Source organism: Alligator mississippiensis, chromosome 2 (assembly GCF_030867095.1).
Source record: "Alligator mississippiensis isolate rAllMis1 chromosome 2, rAllMis1, whole genome shotgun sequence".
NCBI lineage: Eukaryota > Metazoa > Chordata > Crocodylia > Alligatoridae > Alligator > Alligator mississippiensis.
In genome coordinates this window covers 265858696-265880917 of record NC_081825.1, presented here as the reverse complement: position 1 = coordinate 265880917, position 22222 = coordinate 265858696, and the positions used below count along the sequence as shown (strand labels likewise).

At 43.9% G+C, this 22222-nt stretch overlaps 1 protein-coding gene across 5 annotated transcripts in view; it reads left to right on the top strand.

Annotated features, from left to right (window-relative positions):
* The window catches only part of CEP128 (centrosomal protein 128), a 366371-nt gene that overhangs the window by 24341 nt on the left and 319808 nt on the right, over positions 1-22222 (top strand). For all 5 annotated transcript variants that reach the window (XM_059723138.1, XM_059723137.1, XM_059723139.1 and 2 more), the window contains exons 4-7: positions 5033-5159; positions 6822-6943; positions 15151-15242; positions 16244-16316. In XM_059723138.1, coding sequence (XP_059579121.1) covers positions 5033-5159; positions 6822-6943; positions 15151-15242; positions 16244-16316 — 414 coding nt within the window. The remainder of the gene's footprint in view (positions 1-5032; positions 5160-6821; positions 6944-15150; positions 15243-16243; positions 16317-22222) is intronic.

Genomic DNA, 22222 nt, shown 5'->3' with positions numbered 1-22222 from the left:
GCCTGAATCTTTCTTGATTATGCAAATACAAATCTCAAGTAAATTCTTAGAAGCTAATGGAACTGCTTCAGATTTCCACAACTAGAACTGAAAGCAGAATTTTCCCAGTGCTGAACACAGCTGCTCTAGTTATAGTTCAGTGAAGGAATGGCAGGGGCAAAGGCTTATTTGCACCTTGAATTCCTCTTATATATGGGGTCCATTTTGGCACCAACCCTATGCTGGAGCTGCATCGATTGTTTTGGCTTGCATTTGGGTGTTGTCCACACCTTGAGGTGGCCATTGGAAGTCAAACTACTATCTCCTTAAGTCTCTAACTTTCTGATGTCTCCCCTGTTCCAGGACATTGTGAGAGGTGTTAGTACAATAAAGCTATTTACCACTTCTAGTGACAGATAGCCTATTTGTACAGAGGCTAAAGGACTCTTGGGGTAAAGGGCTTTGCTATGCTTTGGGAGTGTAACAAAGAGGCGCAGGCTGCTGGAGAATTGGGTCTGATATTTCTCTTCAAGGGTTTTCATCATATCTTCTAAAGGGTATAGCTGTTTTGATAACATGATCTTAAAGAATTTTCCATGGAGTTCAGATAATCTTTGTGTTTATTGTATTTGATGCAATCTGTTCTTGTGGGAGTGGTGGTGGTACTCTACAAATACTAATTCTTTAGGTGACTTTTTAATGTTATTAGCAGGGAACCTGGTTTTTCTCTGTTTAAAAATCCAAAAATTCTATTATTTAAACCCCCCCAAATCCGTGTTTTTCTGTGATTAAAACAAAATGCCACTCTATGTAATATATAAAATACATATATATACACACACACATGCTATGTGTATGTATCAGTTGAACACAATGCTTTAGTGATACATTTACAATTTTAAAGCAATTTGGAAGCCTACCCATACCTCAATCATTATAATAAAATAAATTCTAAATACCTATATCTTTTGGCATTTGATTTTGGTTTTTTTATCATAGAAAATCAGAGTTCCCCTTGCCCCCTTTGCTCATCAGGATTCAGGTCTAGCTGCAGCTGCCCCCTCCACTGCTTTGTGGTGCTGAGCAGCCCTAATATGCTGGTGTTCTGCCCCTGCCCATACTAGTGCCCCTTGCTCCCGACCCACAGTCTCGTCCCTGCCAATGTCCCCCTTCTCTTCCACCCCCCTCTCCCCCAGCCTATCTAGTGCCCCTCAATTCCAACCCACAGTCCCCCCGGCCTTGGCGGTGACCCTCACTCCTGACCCACAGTTCCCTATCCCTACCAGTGCCCCTCATGCCAAACCTGCTGCTCCTTGCCCGCCACCCCCCAGTGTGTGAGGAAAGGGATATGCGTATGGAAAAGGGGGGTGGGCATAGGCAATGCATCGGGGAGATGAGGGAGGCATAGGTGAGCTATGGGGGTTGGAAGTAGTGCATACCCTCTCAGATTTCTGCGCCAACAGGGAGGCACGGGGCTGCAGCCTGGCTGCACGAGTACTGGGAGGAGGCATCTCTGTGGCCCAGCAGGTGGGATCTGGTGTGGGAAGCAGTGGCATGCTGCCAAGGTGAGGCACCCCCCTGCCTGCCCTACAGCAGTGATGGGCACAACTGTGCTACTACCGCCACCATACCTCACCTTGGTGGCCATGGCAATGCGACACCCCCTCCCATGCCAGGTTCTGCCTGCTGTGCCCCTGGGGCGGCTCTTGTCCAGAGCTGGTCCAGCCAGGCTGCAGCCCTGCACCCTGCTGTGGGTGCAGAAATCTGTGGGGCCTGGCCCACCCCTCACATTTTGCCTGTTTTTCCCCCCTTCCTCCCCCCCCTACCCTGCACCCCCATAGACTTATGTGGAGGGAGCTTCTGTCTACCATGCTACCTGGCTGCCAGGTGCATGTGTGCGCGCACATATGCACGTCGTGCTCCTTGTCCCACTCCCCCAGCCCCTTGCAGGCTGAAACTTGGCCAGCTTGCATGGGAAAAACCCACTGTTTCCTGTGTCTCCTTTGAAGCAGAAAATCCGCATTTTTCTGAGGCAAACTGAAAACCTGGATCCCTGGTAATTAGGAGTTGAGAGCTGTGTTTAAGCTTAAATGCCTTGTTTTTGTTTCTTTCATATAGAAAAGTCTGATTACTCATGGAGGGAAAATCCTGAAACATTTTCCAATGTAGGGAGTAAAATAGCAAATTTATGCCTGCATGCTATGCTACTTACATACGGTTTTTAGTCACAACAACATGAGCTACTGATCATCTAGTAAACAAAATAGCAGTAGGTACCATTTGCTGCCTTTTCATGACAGCAGCAGATGGCAGGACAGGAAAAAACTGGAAATCATAATATTTCACTCTCTTGTTTTAATTTTGTACAAGTTTTTACTTAAAAATAGAATTCACATGACTTCACAGAATTTAAAAAAGCCTGTAACATTACTTTTAGTCTCCAGTAGAGGAGATGGGGGAGACCAGAGGTTTTTTCTACATAGAATTGTAAAGTATAGGAAACTCTAGGGTATTGATTTGGGCTTTTGTTGAAAGGAACTCACAATCTCAGTGAAAACATGTGATCTGCTTTTTCTTTCTCAAACATTTTTTTTTGTTGCTTTCTTAAGACACACCATAGCTATATCTCTAGACACATGATTTTTGTGTGCAGCTGTCATCAGTGACATCTTCTGAACAGTTCCCCAATAGAATGACGATGGTGGGTCCAGTGAAGACCTTTTAGAGCTCGCCAAATACTCCCTGAGTCGAGATTAATAAAAGTCTTCTTCCAAAACTTTTCACATTGTACATGTATTAGTACAGCTCAAGGCTCTTCAATTTGTAAGGCCCCAGGGACCACACCAGCAGGGGCATCACACCACATGGGCTACAACAGGTAAGCCATAGGCCATCAGGCTCCATAGGCACTCCTCTCCACCCTTCTGCCTATGTGGGCAACTCCGTTCTTCCCCGCACTGTGCTGGGTGCTCCTTCACTGCTGCACCTCACAATTAACCCCTTCTGCTGGATTGTGTGCCATTGTGGACATTCTGCCACCACTGTGTTGGGTGTCTCCCCACACACTAGTACCCTATGTGGGCATGATCTCACCCTCATTCTCCAACCCTCTCTGTGTGGCCTGGACTCGCCCTCAGCTCCGTGCACTGTGCCTCAACATCCTAATCCCTGGGGCGAGGGCAGAAATGGCAGCTGGAGGAGAGAAGGGGGAGCCTGGAGACTGGCTGCAGTGTGGGGAAGCAGCTGCTAGATGAGTGTGGGGGGTGCAACTTAACCTCTCAAGGATTACCAGTTGGACAGCATTGGGATAGCATATTGAGCTCCACTTTTTTTTTTTGATCTCTGAGACTTGCATTCTACACTATAGGACACTAGTTTTTCTCCTTAAGCTCAGCTAAACCATGTAGAAACACTATATAACTTAATTTCACTCATTTCTACCCTAGTTCTCTTGAATTTAGAGACAGAATCCCAGTTTATATCATTTTGCTGATAGTTAAATATAAATTTGGCAGGTTGCATAGCCTGTAGAAATAACAATTGTTTCCTTCCCAGACTTCCTACTAGATCTGTACAACAGAACACAATAATTTGAACATTAATGGAGGGCTTTTCTATTATGTAAAATTGGTGTACCATTTTCCTGTATCCAAAATCATAGCAGGTGATAAGTACTAGCCTCCTTGGCAAACATGTCTCATTCCTGTTTCAATAGGCAGATGAGTCTACAGGGTTGTTTTTAATTCCTGTTTTTCTCCCTGGGCTCTTACGGGTTAATTACTTGGAGGATGACCTGCCAGGTGGAATGCCCCAATGAAACCTTATGTAGTTACAGACATGGCTACAGCGCATGTACAGTAACTGTCATATTACTGTGGGTTTCTGGGCTGTTAGATGGTCTGCTTTTTACACGTGTGGAGAAACAGGATAGTCCAGCTACATTCATGATACCTTTCTACTGTTTTTCTTCCTTTGTGGCAAAGTCAAACACCAGCATAAAACACGTTGCAGAAAGAAAACTGTACATTAGGGGTAAATCAATGTTGTTTTATTTTTTGGATGAACTTGATATTGGTTCTTTGACATTAACTTGGGCAAATGTAGCTAAGATATACTTAAGCTTCTGTAAGGTACTTGCTTTAGTAACTCACAACAATATGATGATAAGAACTAATTAATGTGGTATGTATAAATTGGCCCAATAATGGTTTTAAATGATAATGCTCTCAGCAGGTATAAATAAGAATAATCATCTAATGGGAGTGTTTTCAAGTTTGGCCTTACAGGGATTTGTTTTTTTGCTGATGGTATTCAAGATCTTTCAAGATTCAAAACACTACTGTTTTACTAATTGCAAGTTTTTCTAGAAAAGATCAAGATTAATATTTTAAAGAATGATCTGGTTTGGGTGATGCTAAGATCACGTGAACAACATGAATTTTAATACAGTTGAATGCAAGGTCATATTTCTAGGGACCAGGCAAATATATAATATGTATGCCGAAACCTTGGCTTTCTCTGCTTAAAGACATGCTGGGAGATTCCCTGGAGCATGTCTCTATAAGATGGGAAAGCTGGACAGGCAGTCCCAGGGCTTGAGGGGCTTGATTCTGCACTGGAATTCCCAGGCTGTTCAGGACCAGTGCCCTTAGGCTGCTGGAGAATGTAACCCATTGTCCTACAGCATTAAGAGATGTGCCAGTGGGTGACCTGCATTTCTCCTAGTGAAGTGGATCAACTGTGCCAGGCATATCCCAGCATAGCTGATCCACTTCATTAGAGGTCTGTTTTTACCCTTTGTGTTTTATTTAATTATTTACTTTAAGAAATTAACATCCTGTGAAGCTGTCACCCTTAGTACAATGTTTTATCATGCTACAGAGAACTTACTGTTCACGACAAACCACCAAAAATAGTATTCTAGACCTCAGCAGTACTTGCTTTAAGCTTTTCATACTTTTACCTTTGTTTTTTCAAAGAATGTATTACATTTTACATCCATGCCCTTTCACACTTGTGTACACATCTTTTACTGGTTTTATTTTCTCTGCAGTTAAAGGAGACACTAGAAGAATCTATAAGTCAGTTAAGGAGTCAACGACTGTCCAGGAATTCTGGAATGAGAAGTGCCTCTCTTTCAAGCTTATGTACAAGTGACCTGGATGGTGAAGCAATCGTTGGTAATGTTACTGTACATTGATTATATCCCAGAATTCATTTTTTTTATTGTTGCTTTAAGGCAAAAGAGCAAAGCCATCATATTTATGTGCGTGCCTAAACAAAGGGATGGGCATCAAAAGATATAACCACTCTTGTTTCAAAGAGATTCAATTTTGAAATCTGGCTGGCCTGCATTGAACAAACAGTTGCTCAGCTGGTGACATCTAGTGTCTTTAGAAGATAGATGTCAAGAGAAATAACTCCTAATGGCTTGATAAGAGTGCTGAATCAAGCATCAGATTTTTTCTGGGGAAAAACTGTTTTATTTGGAGGCAGTGACAAAATGGACCTTCTGGTTTAGTGTTCACAATGCTTACCAGTAAGGAGAAACCTGGGAGGGGCCTTACAAGCAGCTCTCTAGAGGTTGTTTCTGATGTGGTGCCAGGCGCTTTTAATTAGCCAGCTGCGTTAATTAAAAGTGCCCATGTGTCACATGTACCAGTGGCACAGCATACCTCCATGCTGAGAAAATGGCACTGCTAAAACATGTTCAAAGTAAAGTATTGAACATGTTTTAGTTCAAAGTACGCCCCTGCCATTTTCTCAGTGTGGAGGTGTGCTACGCCGATGATGCACATGATGCGTAAGGCTGCCAGAGCACATCAATTTTTGTGCCCCAGCAGACTCAGTTAACTGTGTGCGCTCTGACATGCTGGATTTCTAGCACATCAGAGCAGGCTCCCTGCATATGTCTAAGTGCCCACAAATGATAAATTACTGATTTTACTTTCAGTGTCTGTGGTCTTTCTTCCTGGAAGCAAGTGCTACTTATCCCATTGGGATGTTTATAGTCTTCCTTTCCCTTATTGTATAGGCCTTACCTTTCTTGTCCAAGAGCTTTGAAACAGTTGTCTTTAAGTAGTCTTTAAAATTATAATAACTTTTTATAAAGACAAAGCTGGTATTGGCATAGAACTGACTTGTGCTCTTCCTGGGTTTTGAACAATGTGTTGGGAAACATTATAGGCAAGCTTATTTAAAATAAATAAATAAATAAATAAAATAAAAAGCCTCCATAAAGCGAAAGGCAGTGGCTCTCAACTAGGTTGCCCTGGCACACTAGGGTGGCACAAGGGCCTTTTAGGGGTGTAGTGGTGCAAGCACCTTGGGTACTGCCCCTGCCACTGTAATGAGGTGAAACTCCCTCAAGTGCTTTGTGTAGAGTCGGACCAGGAAGGGCTATAGCAGGAGCCCTTCCCCGTGGCTGCGGCAACACCTTGTGTGAGAACAATTTAGGTAAGCTGAGGATACCCAGTAGTGGTTCTCTACCAGAGTCCCATCAAATTCAAAATAGTTAGGGAGGGGTGCCCTCTAAAAAAGGTTGAGAACCATTGTAATAGGGAGAGGAGGAGGGTAAAAGTGAGTAATGAAGGGCACAGACATAAAAACAATTGTATTGTTGTATTGATTAACTTTCTCTAGTTTTATCACATTATTTTTCTGGTGCGTTTTGAGAGAGAGAGAGCATGTGTGTGAGAGACAGAGAGAATTTATTTATTTTTTTTACTCCCCTCCATCCCTTTCCTGCTGTTTCTCCCCTACCCTCTCCAAAAAATAATACCCAAAACCAAACTAATGCAGTTATGTCTTTCTGTTTGTTTTTTTTCTGCTAACTTGTAAAGGGAGTCACCATTTCCAGCCTACCTCTCCTCTCAGGGATTATGGAGATTCACGGGGTACTAGACGTCGGAGGTCTAGATCTGCTACTGTCCGGTTTGTTGACGAGACAGATAATTTGGACCAGGTACTGAATACTAGTAGGGCATTTTTCCTAAATTCTGAAATTTAGAGCTTGTATTTTGGCTGCTGATATGAAGAGTTCCTTTCAGTGTGTCTGCCGTTACTTGTGAGTTCAGTATATTGCCAGTGTTTTTGAAGAAAGTCATCTGTAGCCCCCACTGATATGGTTTGTTCGCTTTGCTCCAACCTCAAAATGTGAATTGTGTTGGAACCCTGTAGCTTTGTCATTTTCTTTATGTAAAGAGCGAGAGAGACTGCAATGGCATATATAAAAGACACTATTTGAAAAATCTTATTACACTGGACTCATTACACTCGTTGCATGCACTAATTGGCTCTGGTGATCATGGGGAAAAATATTTAGAGAATACAGCATTTGGAAGATTTGATTAAAAGCCACTTACCCTATGCTCTTGGTGCTTTGCGGCTGTTTAAACAACATCAATATGGAATTTTAAAAAACAAATCTTGTTTCTAGCAGACAAATTTTAATTTCATCTGTGCAAGCATCATATACTTGAACTCACTGGTGTTCATTGCTGTAGCTTTTTCCAGATATCTACTTAAAACTGGGGCCTATAGTATGGTCAGAAGACTAATAATTTGGCATGTCTGCAGGCCTTTGAGGAAAGCCTCATGGTCAAAGCTCTCTTGCCAGCCACTTTCCTTTGATATTAAAGAGCTTACTTGAGTATGTCTATTCAAGGTAATGCTGTTCTGAGATGCATTGTGTTTGCTTCATGTGTGCTGTGTAGACCAGTAAGCTCTGCAGAAAAAAACTTTTTGACACATTAAGCAGCAGGCTGTTATAGCTACACTGTATCCCGTTCTAAGTCTACCAGGCCTAGCATGTTTGTTGTAGCACAGAGTCCACCTCAACATGTAAAGCTACATTGCTGGGCAAAAACTGTGATGTTGTAGCTACATTGTAGCAATGTGCTCCCTCATTATAGTGTGCTGTTACAGCAACCTAAAAGCTAAAAATAACCATGCATAGCCAGCACACCACAGTATGGGCTGTTATTGTGCCAACATTTAGTACTTCCAAAATGAAGTATTAAATGATGGCACAGTAATAACAGCGCTATATGGCCACATATAGATGGTGCCCATTGCTGCTTTTAATAATTGTATCTGAGATAGCATAGGAAAGAATCTGCTCCATTGTGCATCACTTTTTCTTTTAAGCATGGGGCCACTTTTTGTATCCAGCTTCTGTTTTCACATGGCTTCATACACATAGATCAGGGGCAGACAATTATTTCAGGTGGAGGGCTGCTTATCACGTTGTGGCAAGCTGTCTAGGGCTGAATGGGTAGCCGCGCCTCTTCACAGGTGCCCTGCCCCCTGGTCACCATCTTGGGACCAATGTCCCAAAGCCAGTACCGGTGGGGCCCAAAGCAGGGTGCAGGCTGGCAGGGGTCTGTGGCGCTGGGCTGGGCTACACCAGCAAGGAGAGGGGATAGCTGGCCCAGCTCCATAGAGCTCCCGCCGGCTGGGACGCTGTACCCCTGCTGCCCTGCTCTGGGCCCTGCTGGCGCTGGCCCTGGGACACGGGTGTGGGCTCTGGTTCTGTACTCGCTCACTCCCAGTGTCTCCCCAGTGTCTGGGCTGCCTGACCTAGATCCTGACATAGATAGTGCATTATGGTAGTTAATATCATGGTGGCTGAGGTATGTATTACATCCAGGTTGGTTTATGAAAATCTGTACTGTTCTGGAAAAAAAACACATGGGAAACTGTCTTTTGTGCAAAACTACCCACTGAACATTTGCCCCCGACAATTCTAATACTTAACAAAACCGTGGGACACCAACTGGGAGCATGTTTCTTCAGTCAGAAGGATGGGAATATAGTTGCTTTTTCCAAAATCACTTTATTCTTGATTGGAATAAGCTTCAGTCAAGGCTAGCATTTTTCACCTGAATTGCATGTGGATATTTGAATTATTTGTCCTAATGAACAGACGGAACAGATGGAGAGGAGTTGAAGATCTAAGCATCGTTGGTGTACTTGAGAAACCTTCACAGATGTCTACCTTTTTGCTCTATAAACATCTAAATAGACATATGGACTGGTCAGGGTGATGGGAAGGACTCCTTTTGGTATTCCACATGTCTGAGGCTTCATCTGTCTGAACACTTACCTCGGACTTCTGTCTGGGTCTCCAAGGTTGAGTGAATAGGTGGGACTTACTTGAATGAGTCCTATTTCTGGACTACCAGAATGCCATGAATATTCAACAAAATTGACAAAATTGTAGTTTTTTTTTACTATGATCCCATTTAAAACTTATGTGGGGCTAAAGAAATTTATGGACTCCAAAAAACTTTAAAGATGTTTCATCATAAGCTTTTTAATCATTTTCCCAACCAGTTAACATGAAAATATATTAGTCAACAAAAAAACCTGCACTTTTATAATAATACGCTCTTTGAAGATGGAATCAACTGTGTTGCTGTGTCTGCCAACATGTATTGCATTAATGGTGTTCTCAGAATACATATATTTTTAATGTCTTGAATAGAATTATCTCCAACAAAATATAATTATATACACAGTAAAATATTTTTAAGCTTGATAGCTTACACTGCTCTCTTTTATTATCTGAGATAAATACTGCTTTGATTGGTTTTCTAAACCACTTAACTAAAATGATATGATGACATGGTAAACATTTAGGTCATTGCCATCCTCAGTGACCTGTACCAGGCATCTATGTCATCCCAGCCTGAGAAAATTTCTTAGTGGTGTAATGAATGCACAAATGGCCCACTAGGCCAGTTTGTGGCAGAAAGCTTTGTCAGAGCAGAGTTTAGTGGTTGAGTGCCTCGGCACAGTGGAACTTTCTAGCACAAGGCACGGTGAGATTTTGTACGAGGGAATCTCTTGGCACGGTGGAGAACACTATTGGCCAGTTGTAAATTATTCCTACGTGGCGACTAGCAATTGGCTCGCTAGCCGTATAAAAGGTTGGAGCAGTTTCTGCCCAAGTTGGAGAACTCTGCGTCCATCTCGGAGTTAACGTGGCGGACTGATCAACCGCTGACGACTCCCCGTCGCCGACCGACCCAGACGTACCCCCCTGTTCTGCATGCTCATGTTTAGAAAGATATCTCGTCGAATTAGAGCTCCCTGTTAAACTGTAACTGAAGTTTGAAGTTAACTTTCTTCCTACGCTGTACATCTCGACAGTGTAAGTAAAGCCATCTTTGTTTGAACCAGTACGCGTTTGTGCCTAATTCTACTCCAGCGGTCGAAAGTACCCATCTGTACGTGGCCACAACCCATCCGACCCTTTCCCAGATCCCCCTCAGCCCCCACAAGCTTCAGCTGTTTTCCCTGCAGTACCACCTTCAATCCTGTGGCAGGTGATGATCTGTGACTTCTACCCACTGTTGCTCTTCAAGTCTACTGTGCTTTTTCATGCGCTTTGATCCTTTGATTGCTTTCCATCTGTAGCCATTGATTTTCTGGAGTTATTTGCCATCCTTCTCTGAAGAAGATAGAACTTCAGTAGATCTGCAGAATTTTTTGTGCCAGTCATGCTTTCCTTTTACTGCATTCCAGTTCTGCATATAGCAGCTATGTAGGCATGTGCTTATTGCTCATGAGTGGTGTGATCTGCCTAATTGAGCTTTGTTTTCTTTAAACACTGAAGCTTTGATGATAAATTGCCATGTTTCATCACCTCAGCAATGAATTCTTGGTCAAATGATCTGACCTTTGCAAAGCATGCAAGAAATCTGGGCATACTTTTCCTGGTTGCTGGAAGTGTAAGCTGTGTAGTGTTCAGACTTTATATCCATTACACAAAATCCAAAGAACCAAAACCTTTCCCTTTGTAGAGACATTGATTCCTTTTTTCCCCTCTAGATGTACTTGATCAGTTTACCAAAGACCATATTTGAATTTGGGATGTGGGAAACAAATAGCTTATTGATGCTAACACAGTCTATTAGAGCACTGCTTAGATAATGGAACTCATGAGTCGCAGGAGACTACACTCCACTGTAGTAGAGTACAGGTCGTGCCTAACTCTTGCCTGGTCCTAGGTGATGCATAATAACAGTCTTTGTCAAACTGTTATCCCAAAGCTGTCTGTGGTTGCTGCAGTGTGGCCAACCAAGATCTGCAAGTCCTGTTTGGAATGCTCTATTAATGTGTAGTCATCTATGTAGAGCAATGTATGGAGCAGTTGAATGGTGACTCTTGGTCTTATTTGCAACCTTGCATGCTTGAACAGAAGTTCAGAATCTTAACATCATGCTAACTAGAATGTCCCCAACTGCCTTCTTGAAGCACTGCAAAAAATAGAATGAACCTAGTGGACTCCAAGATGAACATGAGTCGGCAGTATGACGAAGCCATCAGAAAAGCCAATGGCACTTTATCGTGCATCAGCAGATGCATGACGAATAGATCCAAGGAGGTGATACTTCTCCTCTATCGGGCGCTGGTCAGACCGCAGTTGGAGTACTGCATGCAATTCTGGGCACCGTACTTCAAGAGGGATGCGGATAACCTGGAGAGAGTCCAGAGAAGGGCCACTCGTATGGTTAAGGGCTTGCAGACCAAGCCCTACGAGGAGAGACTAGAGAACCTGGACCTTTTCAGCCTCTGGAAGAGAAGGTTGAGAGGCGACCTTGTGACTGCCTATAAGTTCATCACGGGGGCACAGAAGGGAATTGGTGAGGATTTATTCACCAAGGCGCCCCCAGGGGTTACAAGAAATAATGGCCACAAGCTAGCAGAGAGTAGATTTAGATTGGACATTAGGAGGAACTTCTTCACAGTTCGAGTGGCCAGGGTCTGGAACGGGCTCCCAAGGGAGGTGGTGCTCTCCCCTACCCTGGGGGTCTTCAAGAGGAGGTTGGATAGGCATCTAGCTGGGGTCATCTAGACCCAGCACTCTTTCCTGCCTATGCAGGGGGTCGGACTCGATGATCTATTGAGGTCCCTTCCGACCCTAACATCTATGAATCTATGAACAAAAGAGGTCCAAGAAAACCTTGTTTTTATTCTACTAGAAGTGAGGAAAGGCTCAGGTCAGTTCCAGTCCTTATTCTGTTCCTTCTTGGAGTAATGTAGGACTATGAGGAACTTTTTAAGGACACTCCAGCCTTTCTTACAAGCTCTGGTATCTGCATTAACTGTATACAATGTAGTCTTATGATCATGGTCAATGAAAACCATGTAGAAAGTTGTGGCTCTGTTCAGCTTTTCTCTTGATTTTTGTCATATAACAAAATTCATGTCCATCATCTCCCGATTTTGCTCAAAAGGTCCCTTGAGACTTTGGGAACTTACCAACTAGCATAGGCAAGAGTAGTTGGTTAAGGTGCATCTGAGCCAGTATTTTATTAGCAGTCCCTAACAACAAGAACCCTGATACCTACTGCAGACTGTTTGTTGTGTTCTTCTTTTCTTTTGTCAATCTTAAATTATGGTCACATCTTTGAGTTCTTGAGTGATAGCTTTGACTTACCAGATTTGGCCAAAGAGGTTGTGTAAATTCTGTCAAGACTATACACCCTAATTTACAGACTTCTGTTGGAGTCCCATTGGGACCTGAAACTTTTCATTTTTATCTTATATTTTTATTTAAAAACAAACCTGAATAATTCTCCATTTGTGGTCAGTGACTATGGCTGTAAAATAAATTTGGGGTAGAAGGTCACTTTCCATAGCTAGAAACTTGTTTTTTTTCCCCTGCTCCCCAAAATAAGAATCCCAGGTATTCCTATTCCTTGTTTATCTTGCCCAAAGCTGGTTAGGAATCTTCCAATGAAACAGTTACTCACTGGAAGATGCAGCAGGGCTGGGGGGTCAGGGGGCTGAGGTTTGGGAGTGAGGGGCCCCAGCAGGGGCAGGGGGGGCAGAAGGGGGTGCTGTGGTCTGTAGTAAGGGGCACCAGCTGGGCTGGGGGGAGTAGGGAGCTATGGGTTTGGAGTGAGGGGGAACAGCAGGGATGGGAGGCTATGGATCAGGAGTGAGGGGCACTAGCAAGGCTGGGAGGGTAGGGGGCTGTGGGTCTGGAGTGAGGAGCACTGACAGGGCCAGGGGCTTGTGGGCCAGGAGTGAGGGGCACTGGGGGGGCTGTGGCTTGGGAGTGAGGGGCAATGGCAGGGTACTGGCATATCAAGACTGCTGAGCAGCAGAAAGCAGTGTGGGGTGGGGGGACAGCTGTAGCTGGACGTGTCCTGGCAAGTGAAGGGGCAGGGGGAGCTCTGATTTTTCTATGATAAAAAAAACAAAATCAAATGCCAAAATAGAGGTATTTGGAATTTATTTTATTATAATGATTGAAGAACTGGTAGGCTTCAAAATTGCTTTAAAATTGTAAATTTATCAATAAAACATTGTTTTCAACTGATACTTTATATATAGTTGCAGTTCATTTTAATCACATAAAATGTGGATTTTGGGAGGTTTAATTAGAGAATCTGGGATTTTTACCAGAGAATTTTGGATTTTTAAACAGAGAAAACCAGGTTTCCTGCTGATACAAATTGGGTAGAACTTGGTTCTCCCACATTGGATGTCAGTGACTGAAACCACTCATTGCATCTGTCTCTTTCATTTTGGGTTTCATGACAAACTGAGAAATTATTCTTTTTTCCTTTTGAAGAATATTTCTGAAATATCAAATCTCACAGTACAGATAAAACATTTCCCATTCAGCCTTAACCTCGCTGAGTCTTCCAAGATTGCTTATGTATGACAAGTCATGAAATGTGTATGTTTGTAAAGTCTGTAGTAGGACACTTGTGTGGTATTTTCTTCCGTCCTTTTGCAACTTCCCGTTCCACCATATGGCTCTATACTGCTTCACTTACTCAGATGGAAGAATAGTTATTGAAGAATGGTAATATAAATATTTCCGAGAATGTAATTTTGCTCCTGTCTTTGCCTGTGCAGACTGACTGATTTGATTTGCACTGGGTAGAACAGTAACAGATTGTGCTGGAAACAAGTGACTAAAATCCGCAGGCTCTGAAGCACTACAGCAAACCAAGGTTTAGGAACTTGTTGCTGCTATTTTCATTACATTGGGTTATGCAGTTGCGTAGGTGATGTGGATACGTGGAGCTAATTGTTAGAGCATTATACCAGCCTGTGCCTAATTCAGTCCTCAGCAGTTTGAAGACATTGTTTTATATGCAGTTGTGGGCATTTAGGACCCTCAAACCAGGAAGTGTTTGAGAATTTAGGCTCTAGACATGTTACATTTGTCATGTTATATGCACTGTTTTGACATGACGGCAAACAAGCATTCTCACATTCATGCCATTTGGTGTGCTAAAAAAAAAGCTGATCCTTCACAAAAATGGTGGATCCTTCACTGAAAAGGTGGTGTTTCAGGCAGCAACTTCTTTGTTGCAGGAAAATTTTCCATGACAAATTTGTGTGCACAGGTCTCTCTTATCCCCACAATGTCCCACAGTGTTCTGTTCTCCCTTCACTCCCAGTAGCAATGGTGATAGAGTTGCAGTGGTGGCAGAGCCTGATTGGGTGCTAAGGTGGCCTGATTGGCCCTTTCCTCCATGGGTGGCTTGCAGGTAGTCTCACCTGTTGTGATGGTGGAAAGAGCTGGTCAGTTGAGCCTGTCAGTGAGCCTCTCTTGCTTACTGACTGGCTCCCTTGGGGGTGAGGATAATTAAGGAGCAACTTCCTATTGCCCCCTGGGTGGAGGACATGCCTTTGTGGTGACTGGGCTCCTCTACACATGCAGGTAAAGGCACAGTGGGATAATGAGGGATCCACACAATCGTGCCCCAACTATATAATGAGTGATCCACACATGCGTGGCAGAGGTGTGGTTGTGGGATTGTGAATCGGATGCCATCATACCGTGTTGCTGATGTTAGGTCAGCCTGATCCTGGGCTCCCTCTGTACTAGCAAGAAGCAGGTTCCTGTGGCTGGGAGCCTTCTCAGCAGATGGGGCTCCTAGTCGTGGGGGTGCGTGGGGTCCCCTGCAGCTGGAAGCCCTGTCATCTGGGAGCTTCCAGGATTTGGAGTGCACATGACCTGCCTGCGCCGCTGTACTTTAGAGTGCTACAGAAATAACATATCTAAGGCCTTAATCATCTTTATTCTACATATTTTGTTTAGATAAGTAAAAAGTTTAAGATATTTCCATTTGAAACGATACAATAGAATGACATGTTAAACTTTTCAGCTTAATTGGTGTGCTCTTATATTTGCAGCTGCACTGCTTACACCAGTCCCTTCGAGACCTCACCAGTGAACAGGTTCGCCTCGGAGATGATATCAGCAGGGAGCTTTCAAGAAGAAATCGGTATAAACAGAAGTCATTTCCAGATGAGACAGAAATAAAAATGCTCTCTTCTATATTTATATGCAGTTCTTTAACTTTTTTTGCTGGTACCATGGTTAGTAATGAAACAAAAAATGTAAACAGCTTGTATAAGAGTTTGGATAATGGGCATCCTATGAATTTTAAATTTGGAGGAGAGACTCTTCCATAAGCTGTTTAAGCTACATAATCTTTGCATAGTGTTTTTAAGACTAAAAATAAAATCCTTCTGAAAGATAGCATTTTTCTGATGGTGAGAGCAGAACAAGCAGGGATAATTATCTTCTACTCAGCTGCTGATACACAGCTAGATCAGGAGTCTCTTGAGGCTAAGTTTGCTCATCCTCGGGGCTTTCTTCAGAGCTCACTGCTATAGTATCTGAGAAGAACAAATGGATTTGATAGGTCACTTTGTTTAGTGCGTCTCCATTTCTTATTATGTGAAATGGGCATAATGCCTCTTTTGTAAAGGTAATTTAGTTTTTATAACTTGTGGTGAGATCAATAAAGACTAAATATTAATTATATCTTATTTCTATTACATGATTTTTTGAAATTTCAGGTATAGGATTTCCATATTACACACTGAATGTAGCTGTGTGTTCTCCTTAATTTCAATCCTGAATCAGAACTACTGCTAATTTGAGCAGCGAGTTGAGTTCTGGATTTCACTGCTTCTTGTTTTTATCCATGTTAGTTAGTTTAGTTTTACATACGTTTAACCAGTGGCCAGTTTCACAACCTAGTTTCTTATTATCTGCCTGCAGAGCATAGATACACTTTTATGTGGATTTAGCCCTGTTTTTGACCGCTAGTTATTCTAGCTAGGGTTTTGTAAACTGAAAGAATCAGTGTAATATTCTGCCATCTCAACAGCCAAAATATCGAACAGAAACAAATTGCTTATTAAAATAGTGATGCTCGATTTTAATCTAACACCCAACAGTATTAATTTCAGTGTTTTGCCTATGTTTCCTTCTAAGGACTGATGCAGAAACCAAAAAGACTTTGGCAGAGTTGTCTGAAAAAATCATTGAATCCCAAAGGCAGGAAACGGTGCGTATGACTGTATTGAAAAGATCAGCTTATGACAAGCGATCGGGGGAGGGAGGAGAGCAATTTGACATGTCTTGCCAGTCAACTTGTTAATGCATACCTAAAACAGTGAAAGTTTAGATCAGTTTATATCACTGATTTCCCTGTATAGGGAAAAATTGCTTTTTGCTTTGGATCCTTGTTCATTGAAATAAGAATTCAAGATGAGACTTTCTCATGACAGGGCAGTGCCTATTATTGATAGTTATTTGAGGACTAGTTTATGCTCATTTAAAGTATTGCGCATTCAAGGCACCTCTCCATAAATTTTCTGAATTTAGCTGCGTCCCACAACACCAGTGCTGTGGCCAGGTGAAACTGCCCTCTATGCCACATTCCAGGAGGTGAGAGAGCCAGAGTGGGTGTTCTTGTCTGCATTAGGTTAATCTGATAAGCCTGTATTGAAAATTATGGAAGGGTGCCTTGAATCAAAAAAAGCTGAGGATCACTGATCTAGACTCACATAAGTATACAGAGGTATATCTGAGAAACCTAATGGAGGCAAGAGTTCACCCTCCTGCTGGAAACAGAGGTGCATGGGGCCAGAAATAGCACTAACGCTGTGGTACCTTTGAAAGGGTCTTGCAGCTCCCTAGTTGAGAACCACTGCTTTAGCTTAATTGTTAATTACAGGGTACATCTTGCAAAATATGACTTTTGCTTATAATTTTCTGGTCATACAGGTTTCCTAGCCAATAGTGAGAGAAACTAGAGTCAGTCATGCACCAGTACAGGCTGGGGACTAACTGGCTAGGCAGTAGCTCTGCAGAAAAGCTAAATACTACAGTGGTGTTTCAGGTGTTGCTTGATACACCAGGCTCAGTGGCCAAGTCTCCGAGATGATAGTGACAGTGAATTAGTCTTCTTGGCTGCCGGCAGGAGATGCCTTGTAAGATCCAAACAACCACACCTGTACTGTTTCAGAGAATTGACGTTAACAGTAACATTGAGATATTGTGTTCTCTAAAACATACAAGAGTGACCTTCCATTCCCCAGGACTAAGTTTCTGGTCTAGACAGTGATGGGCATCATACAATAGTTGTATGTTCAATCTGTAACACAAATGAATATCTATCTGAAAGGTCTAGGATGCATATGACATATAGTCTGACAGACCCCACCTTCATCCACTGAAAAAACTGCTTGAAATCTATGCATCTCTCCACCCAAGACAGTAGGGACAAGTTGGCCTCTTTTTCCTAGGTAAATTCTGTCATTGGTCTGATTGCAAATGGAAGAGGTATATCCAGTTCTGTTCTCTGTGTTTCATCTATTGAAGACTGTGGTTGTGGACACCATTCCCCTTTGTGTGGGACACGCTACACCACCAGTTCAAAGCGTGAAGGAAATATTTGTCTTCTGATACACTTCAAGTCAGCATGCTAGAAATCCAAACTTTTTGACTGGCATGCAAGGCATTTATACCTTTTTAAGGGTCTTGCTGTTCAAATGTGTATAGTCACTACATTACAGGTAGTCCTCACTTACCGACCGAGTTCCGTTTTGTTCCGTTCCCACGACTAGGTTGTTAAGCGAATTGGTCGGTAAGCGAGGAGCCCCGGTGAGGAAAGCCTGCTCCGTTCGCCCTGCCCCTCCCAGGCCGCGAGCGCGGGAGCTGTCCGCCCCGCGGTGCTGAACCCGCGGCTTTTCCCTTGTAGGCTGTCAGTTTCAGCCTGCAAGGGACTGCTTCTGCTTCCTCCCCCCCACCCCATTTCCCACCCCCTGCTGCATACACTGGTAGGCTGGGGCCTGAGGGCTGCCCCGCATGAACAGGGGCTCCTCTCATTGAAGGAGCACAGCTGGCTTTTCCCTTGTAGGCTGTCAGTTTCCCGGCGAGGAAAGCCCACTCCAGGCTAGGAGCGCGGGAGCTGTCTGCCCCGCCGTGCTGAACCTGCGGCGCGCTGTTTCCACTTAACGACCTACCTGCTCGGAGTAACGACTGCTCGGAGAGCTGGTCGTAAGTCCAAGCAGTCGTTAAACAGGTAGGTCATTAAGTGAGGACTACCTGTATCAGGTATGGAGGGTCTTGATTGTTTTTCTTTGGCAAGAAGCTATGTGCCTGCATTATGTCACTCCAGTTTGGGGCCTTGAGCATGTCTTATTCTGGCTGTAAAAACCTCACACTTTTGGTAATCCAGGCCATCTACAGTTAGGGTTGTTGGACAATAGATTTATGACATGAGAACAAAAAGCACTAGAGGTGCTGCTTTCAAGGGTCTTGGGACCTCATGAATGTTTTTCTGCTGCTTTTTGTTCTCTCTCAGAAAAGACCTGGCAAGACTGTGATCTGAAGTTTGGGCTGGGCAATGCTGTTATGCTGTTATGCAAAGCTTGTGAGACTAATTTTGATCATCTTGTCAAGTCTGCCTACCCACTGTCTCAGAATTTTGCCACATTTTTAATCTGGAAGTGGAATTGCTGTACATGACTACTTGCATGGGTAGACTGACACCTAGAGAAGGAGGTTCGTAGTGGTAGTCCTAGAAATCTTGCTTATGCGGAAACTGTCTACATGGCAAATCTATCAATCCTAATAGGTTCCATTTTCAGTTTGATTTGAAACCCATGGAAGTGACAGTTTTGAATATATTGGACTATTTGCTTTATCTGAAGCTGTTCTGATTACCACTTAGAATCATAGAAAATTAGGGTTGGAAGGGACCCCAGGAGCTCATTTAGTCCAAACCCCTGCTCAAAGCAGGACCATCCTCAACTAGATCATCTCAGCCAAAGCTTTGTCTAGCCGGGGCTTAAAAACCTCCAAGGATGGAGATTCCACAGCATCTCTGGGTAACCTGTTTCAGTGTTTTACTACCTACCTTGTGAGAGAGTTTTTTCCTAATATCTAGCCTAAACTTCCCTTGCTTCATTAAAATCATTGCTCCTTTTTTTGTCATCTGCCACCACTGAGAACAGTCTAGCTCCATCCTCTTTGGAACAGCACTTCAGGTAATTGAAGGCTGCTATTAAATCCCACCTCAGTCTTTTCTTCTCCAGAATAAATAAGCCCAGTTCCCTCAGCCTCTCCTCAGAAGGTATGTGCCCCAGCCCCCTAAACATTTTTTTGCTGTCCACTGGACTCTCCAATTTGTCCACATCCTTTCTGTAGTGGGGGGCCTAAAGCTGGACACAGTACTCCAGATGTGGCCTCACCAGTGCTGAATAGAGGGGAATAATCACTTCCGTCATTCTGCTGGCAACACACCTACCAATGCAGCCCGGTATGCCATTAGCCTTTTTGGAAGCAAGGGCACACTGTTGGCTCATATTCAGCTTATTGTCCACTGTAACTCCCAGGTCCTTTTCTGCGAGCTGCTGCCCAGCCAGTTAGTCCCCAGCCTGTACTGGTGCATGGGACTGTTTCATCCTAAGTGCAAGAATTTGTACTTGTCTTTATTGAACCTCATGAGATTTGTTTTGGTTCAATCCTTCAGTTTATTGAGGCCACTTTGAATCCTAGCCTCACCTCCCCCTAGCTTGGTGAAAGGGGGTTTAATTTGGGTTAATTTGACTTGAATTTCATTTTAATTCAGCTTTATTTGGCCATCAACTTAGTACATTTTTCTTTTGAGAGAGGACCACAGGTTACAGTCACCTTTGGTGACTAGAATCATGAACGGAGTGGCCCATGTTTTTCAGAGGATCAGGATTCCTTCCCTTGCTTGGGATCTAATTACAGTGTTGGAAGGATGTGTGACCTCCATCTGAGCCCAGGCTAATCTGTTCCTTTTATCGCCCTTCCATCAAAATAGCCTACTTGGTGGCCTTCAGACTGGCCAGGAGGGAAAGGGTAAATCCAGATGTAGGGCAGAAGTTCCCAAACTTTTTTTTATTGCATACCCCCTTCCAGATTTACCAACTGCCTGTGTACCTCTACCAGCCTATGTTTTATATTTTAAGACTTTAAATGCCAATTATTATTATTATAATGAAAATTAAATCTGCTATTACACAATTTCTCTTGAGTACCCCCTAGAGATGCCTTGCATTCCTGCAGGGATGCACATACCACAGTTTGAGAACTCCTGGTGTAGCCCTTTCTGTACTCTTTCATAAGGCCAGGGTTAAACAGAGGCTTCATCCTAAGTACTTGCTTAAGATTGTTTTGAAATATGATGATAATCAGTATTAGTTTTTTCATCTCTTGGTTGTTTTCTGTGTGCCTCATTCTTCATTGGCCATAGCAAAAGTTCTTACTTTGGTGATTAGGGTTTTTTTTTCTCAGCAGAACTAATTTGATTACAACATTACTGAGACTATTTGCGGCATTTGCAAAACAAATGAGATGAAAAGCATAACTTTGCAGAACTTGTTTAGTTAGTTTAGATAGGTACATACATACCTGCTTTGTTTTTGTAAAAAAGAGGGTCTGCTTGATTCCATTTGACACTAGCCCATGTGATTTTAAACATTATCCTTTGAGATTGAGAGTAAGCATGTGAAGTTCAGGCCACACACTTACCACTCTGATTTGATTTAGGCCCATGGATCAGATGCAAACGTTAGAATATCAATCTTTCAGTGCAGGGATGGGCAAAATATGGCCTGCGGGCTGGATGTAGCCCTCCAGGCCTTTCTGTCTGGCCTGTGGGGCCCCTAAAAAGTTTAGAAAATTAATTTCTATCTGCCCCTGGCTGCCTGTCAAAGATGACAAAGCGCCAGTGGCAGCAGGACCCAGGAGGAGCCAGTAGCAGGACCCAGCAGTGGCAGCAGCAAGGCCTGACTGGCCCTGCCCCAACCCCCAACTGGAAGGTTCTGCTTAGCAGCATAGGCTTTTGGCCTGGGACCTTGTGGATGTTCCCTCTCCCTCCCCCTGTCCCAGGGAAACTGGGGTAAGAATGGGTGGAGGGTGTGTGTGTGTGTGGGGGGGGGGGGGGCAGGGGGTGGAATTGCCAGCATAGCAGAAGTCATCCTGGCTTGGCTGGCACCAAGCACTTCCTGGTTGGCTTCTGCTGTGCTGTGCTGTGTAGTCCTGGCCATGCAACTGGGAACTGTGCACTGCCAGCTGGGAACTGCAAGGGTCTGGCTGGGCCAGACTGGGCTGGGCTGGCTCCTGCTGTGTCCTGCGGTGCCAGCCATGCAGCTGGGAACTGTGCGCTGCCAGAGCAGTGGGTGGGCAGTGGGAGGGAGAGTGGTGATGGCAGGCAAGGAAGGAAGTGAAGTGGCAGGGGAAGGGTAGCAGTGGCAGGCAGGCAGGAGCACAGTGCCCCAGGGGCAGGGCTGGCAGAAGCAGGAGTCATTTGGGAACAGCAGGGGCTGGGCTGGCTCCTGTTTATAGTCTGTGGTGCTGGCCATGCAGCCGGGAAACGTGTGCTGCCGGAGCGGCGGGTGGCCAAGCAGGTAGAGGGTGTCCCCATCCCCAAACTTCATGCCCATACCCCCACACTTATCCAGCCCCCCACAAACCCCACACACACATCTATACACATACCCACACCCTCCTGCATACCCCACGTACACACACATGTGCACACACCCACAGCCCCTCACAAACTGTGTACCCACCCACCCATGCTCCCCACACCCCTGCATACCCCCCTAATATACAAAAGTAAGACTTCATTTAAGCTATTATGCTATCACCTCTTAGTACACTAAACAAACACACACACATCAGGACAAAATATTTTTTGAAATCAAATTAATGTATGATACTTAATTTTTAGAATATAATTTGTTTTTTTTTTCCAGTTCCAATCTGGCAAACCCACTTGCCAAAAGGAACACTTCCAGTAGCAAAGGTCAGGGATGAGGGGGCAGGACTTCTGATTCCAAGATGGTGACCAGGGGGGCTGGGCACCTTTCAAGGGGCAGGGCTACCCTTGCAGCCTTCCATAGTTCACCAAAACATGTTAAGTGGCCCTCC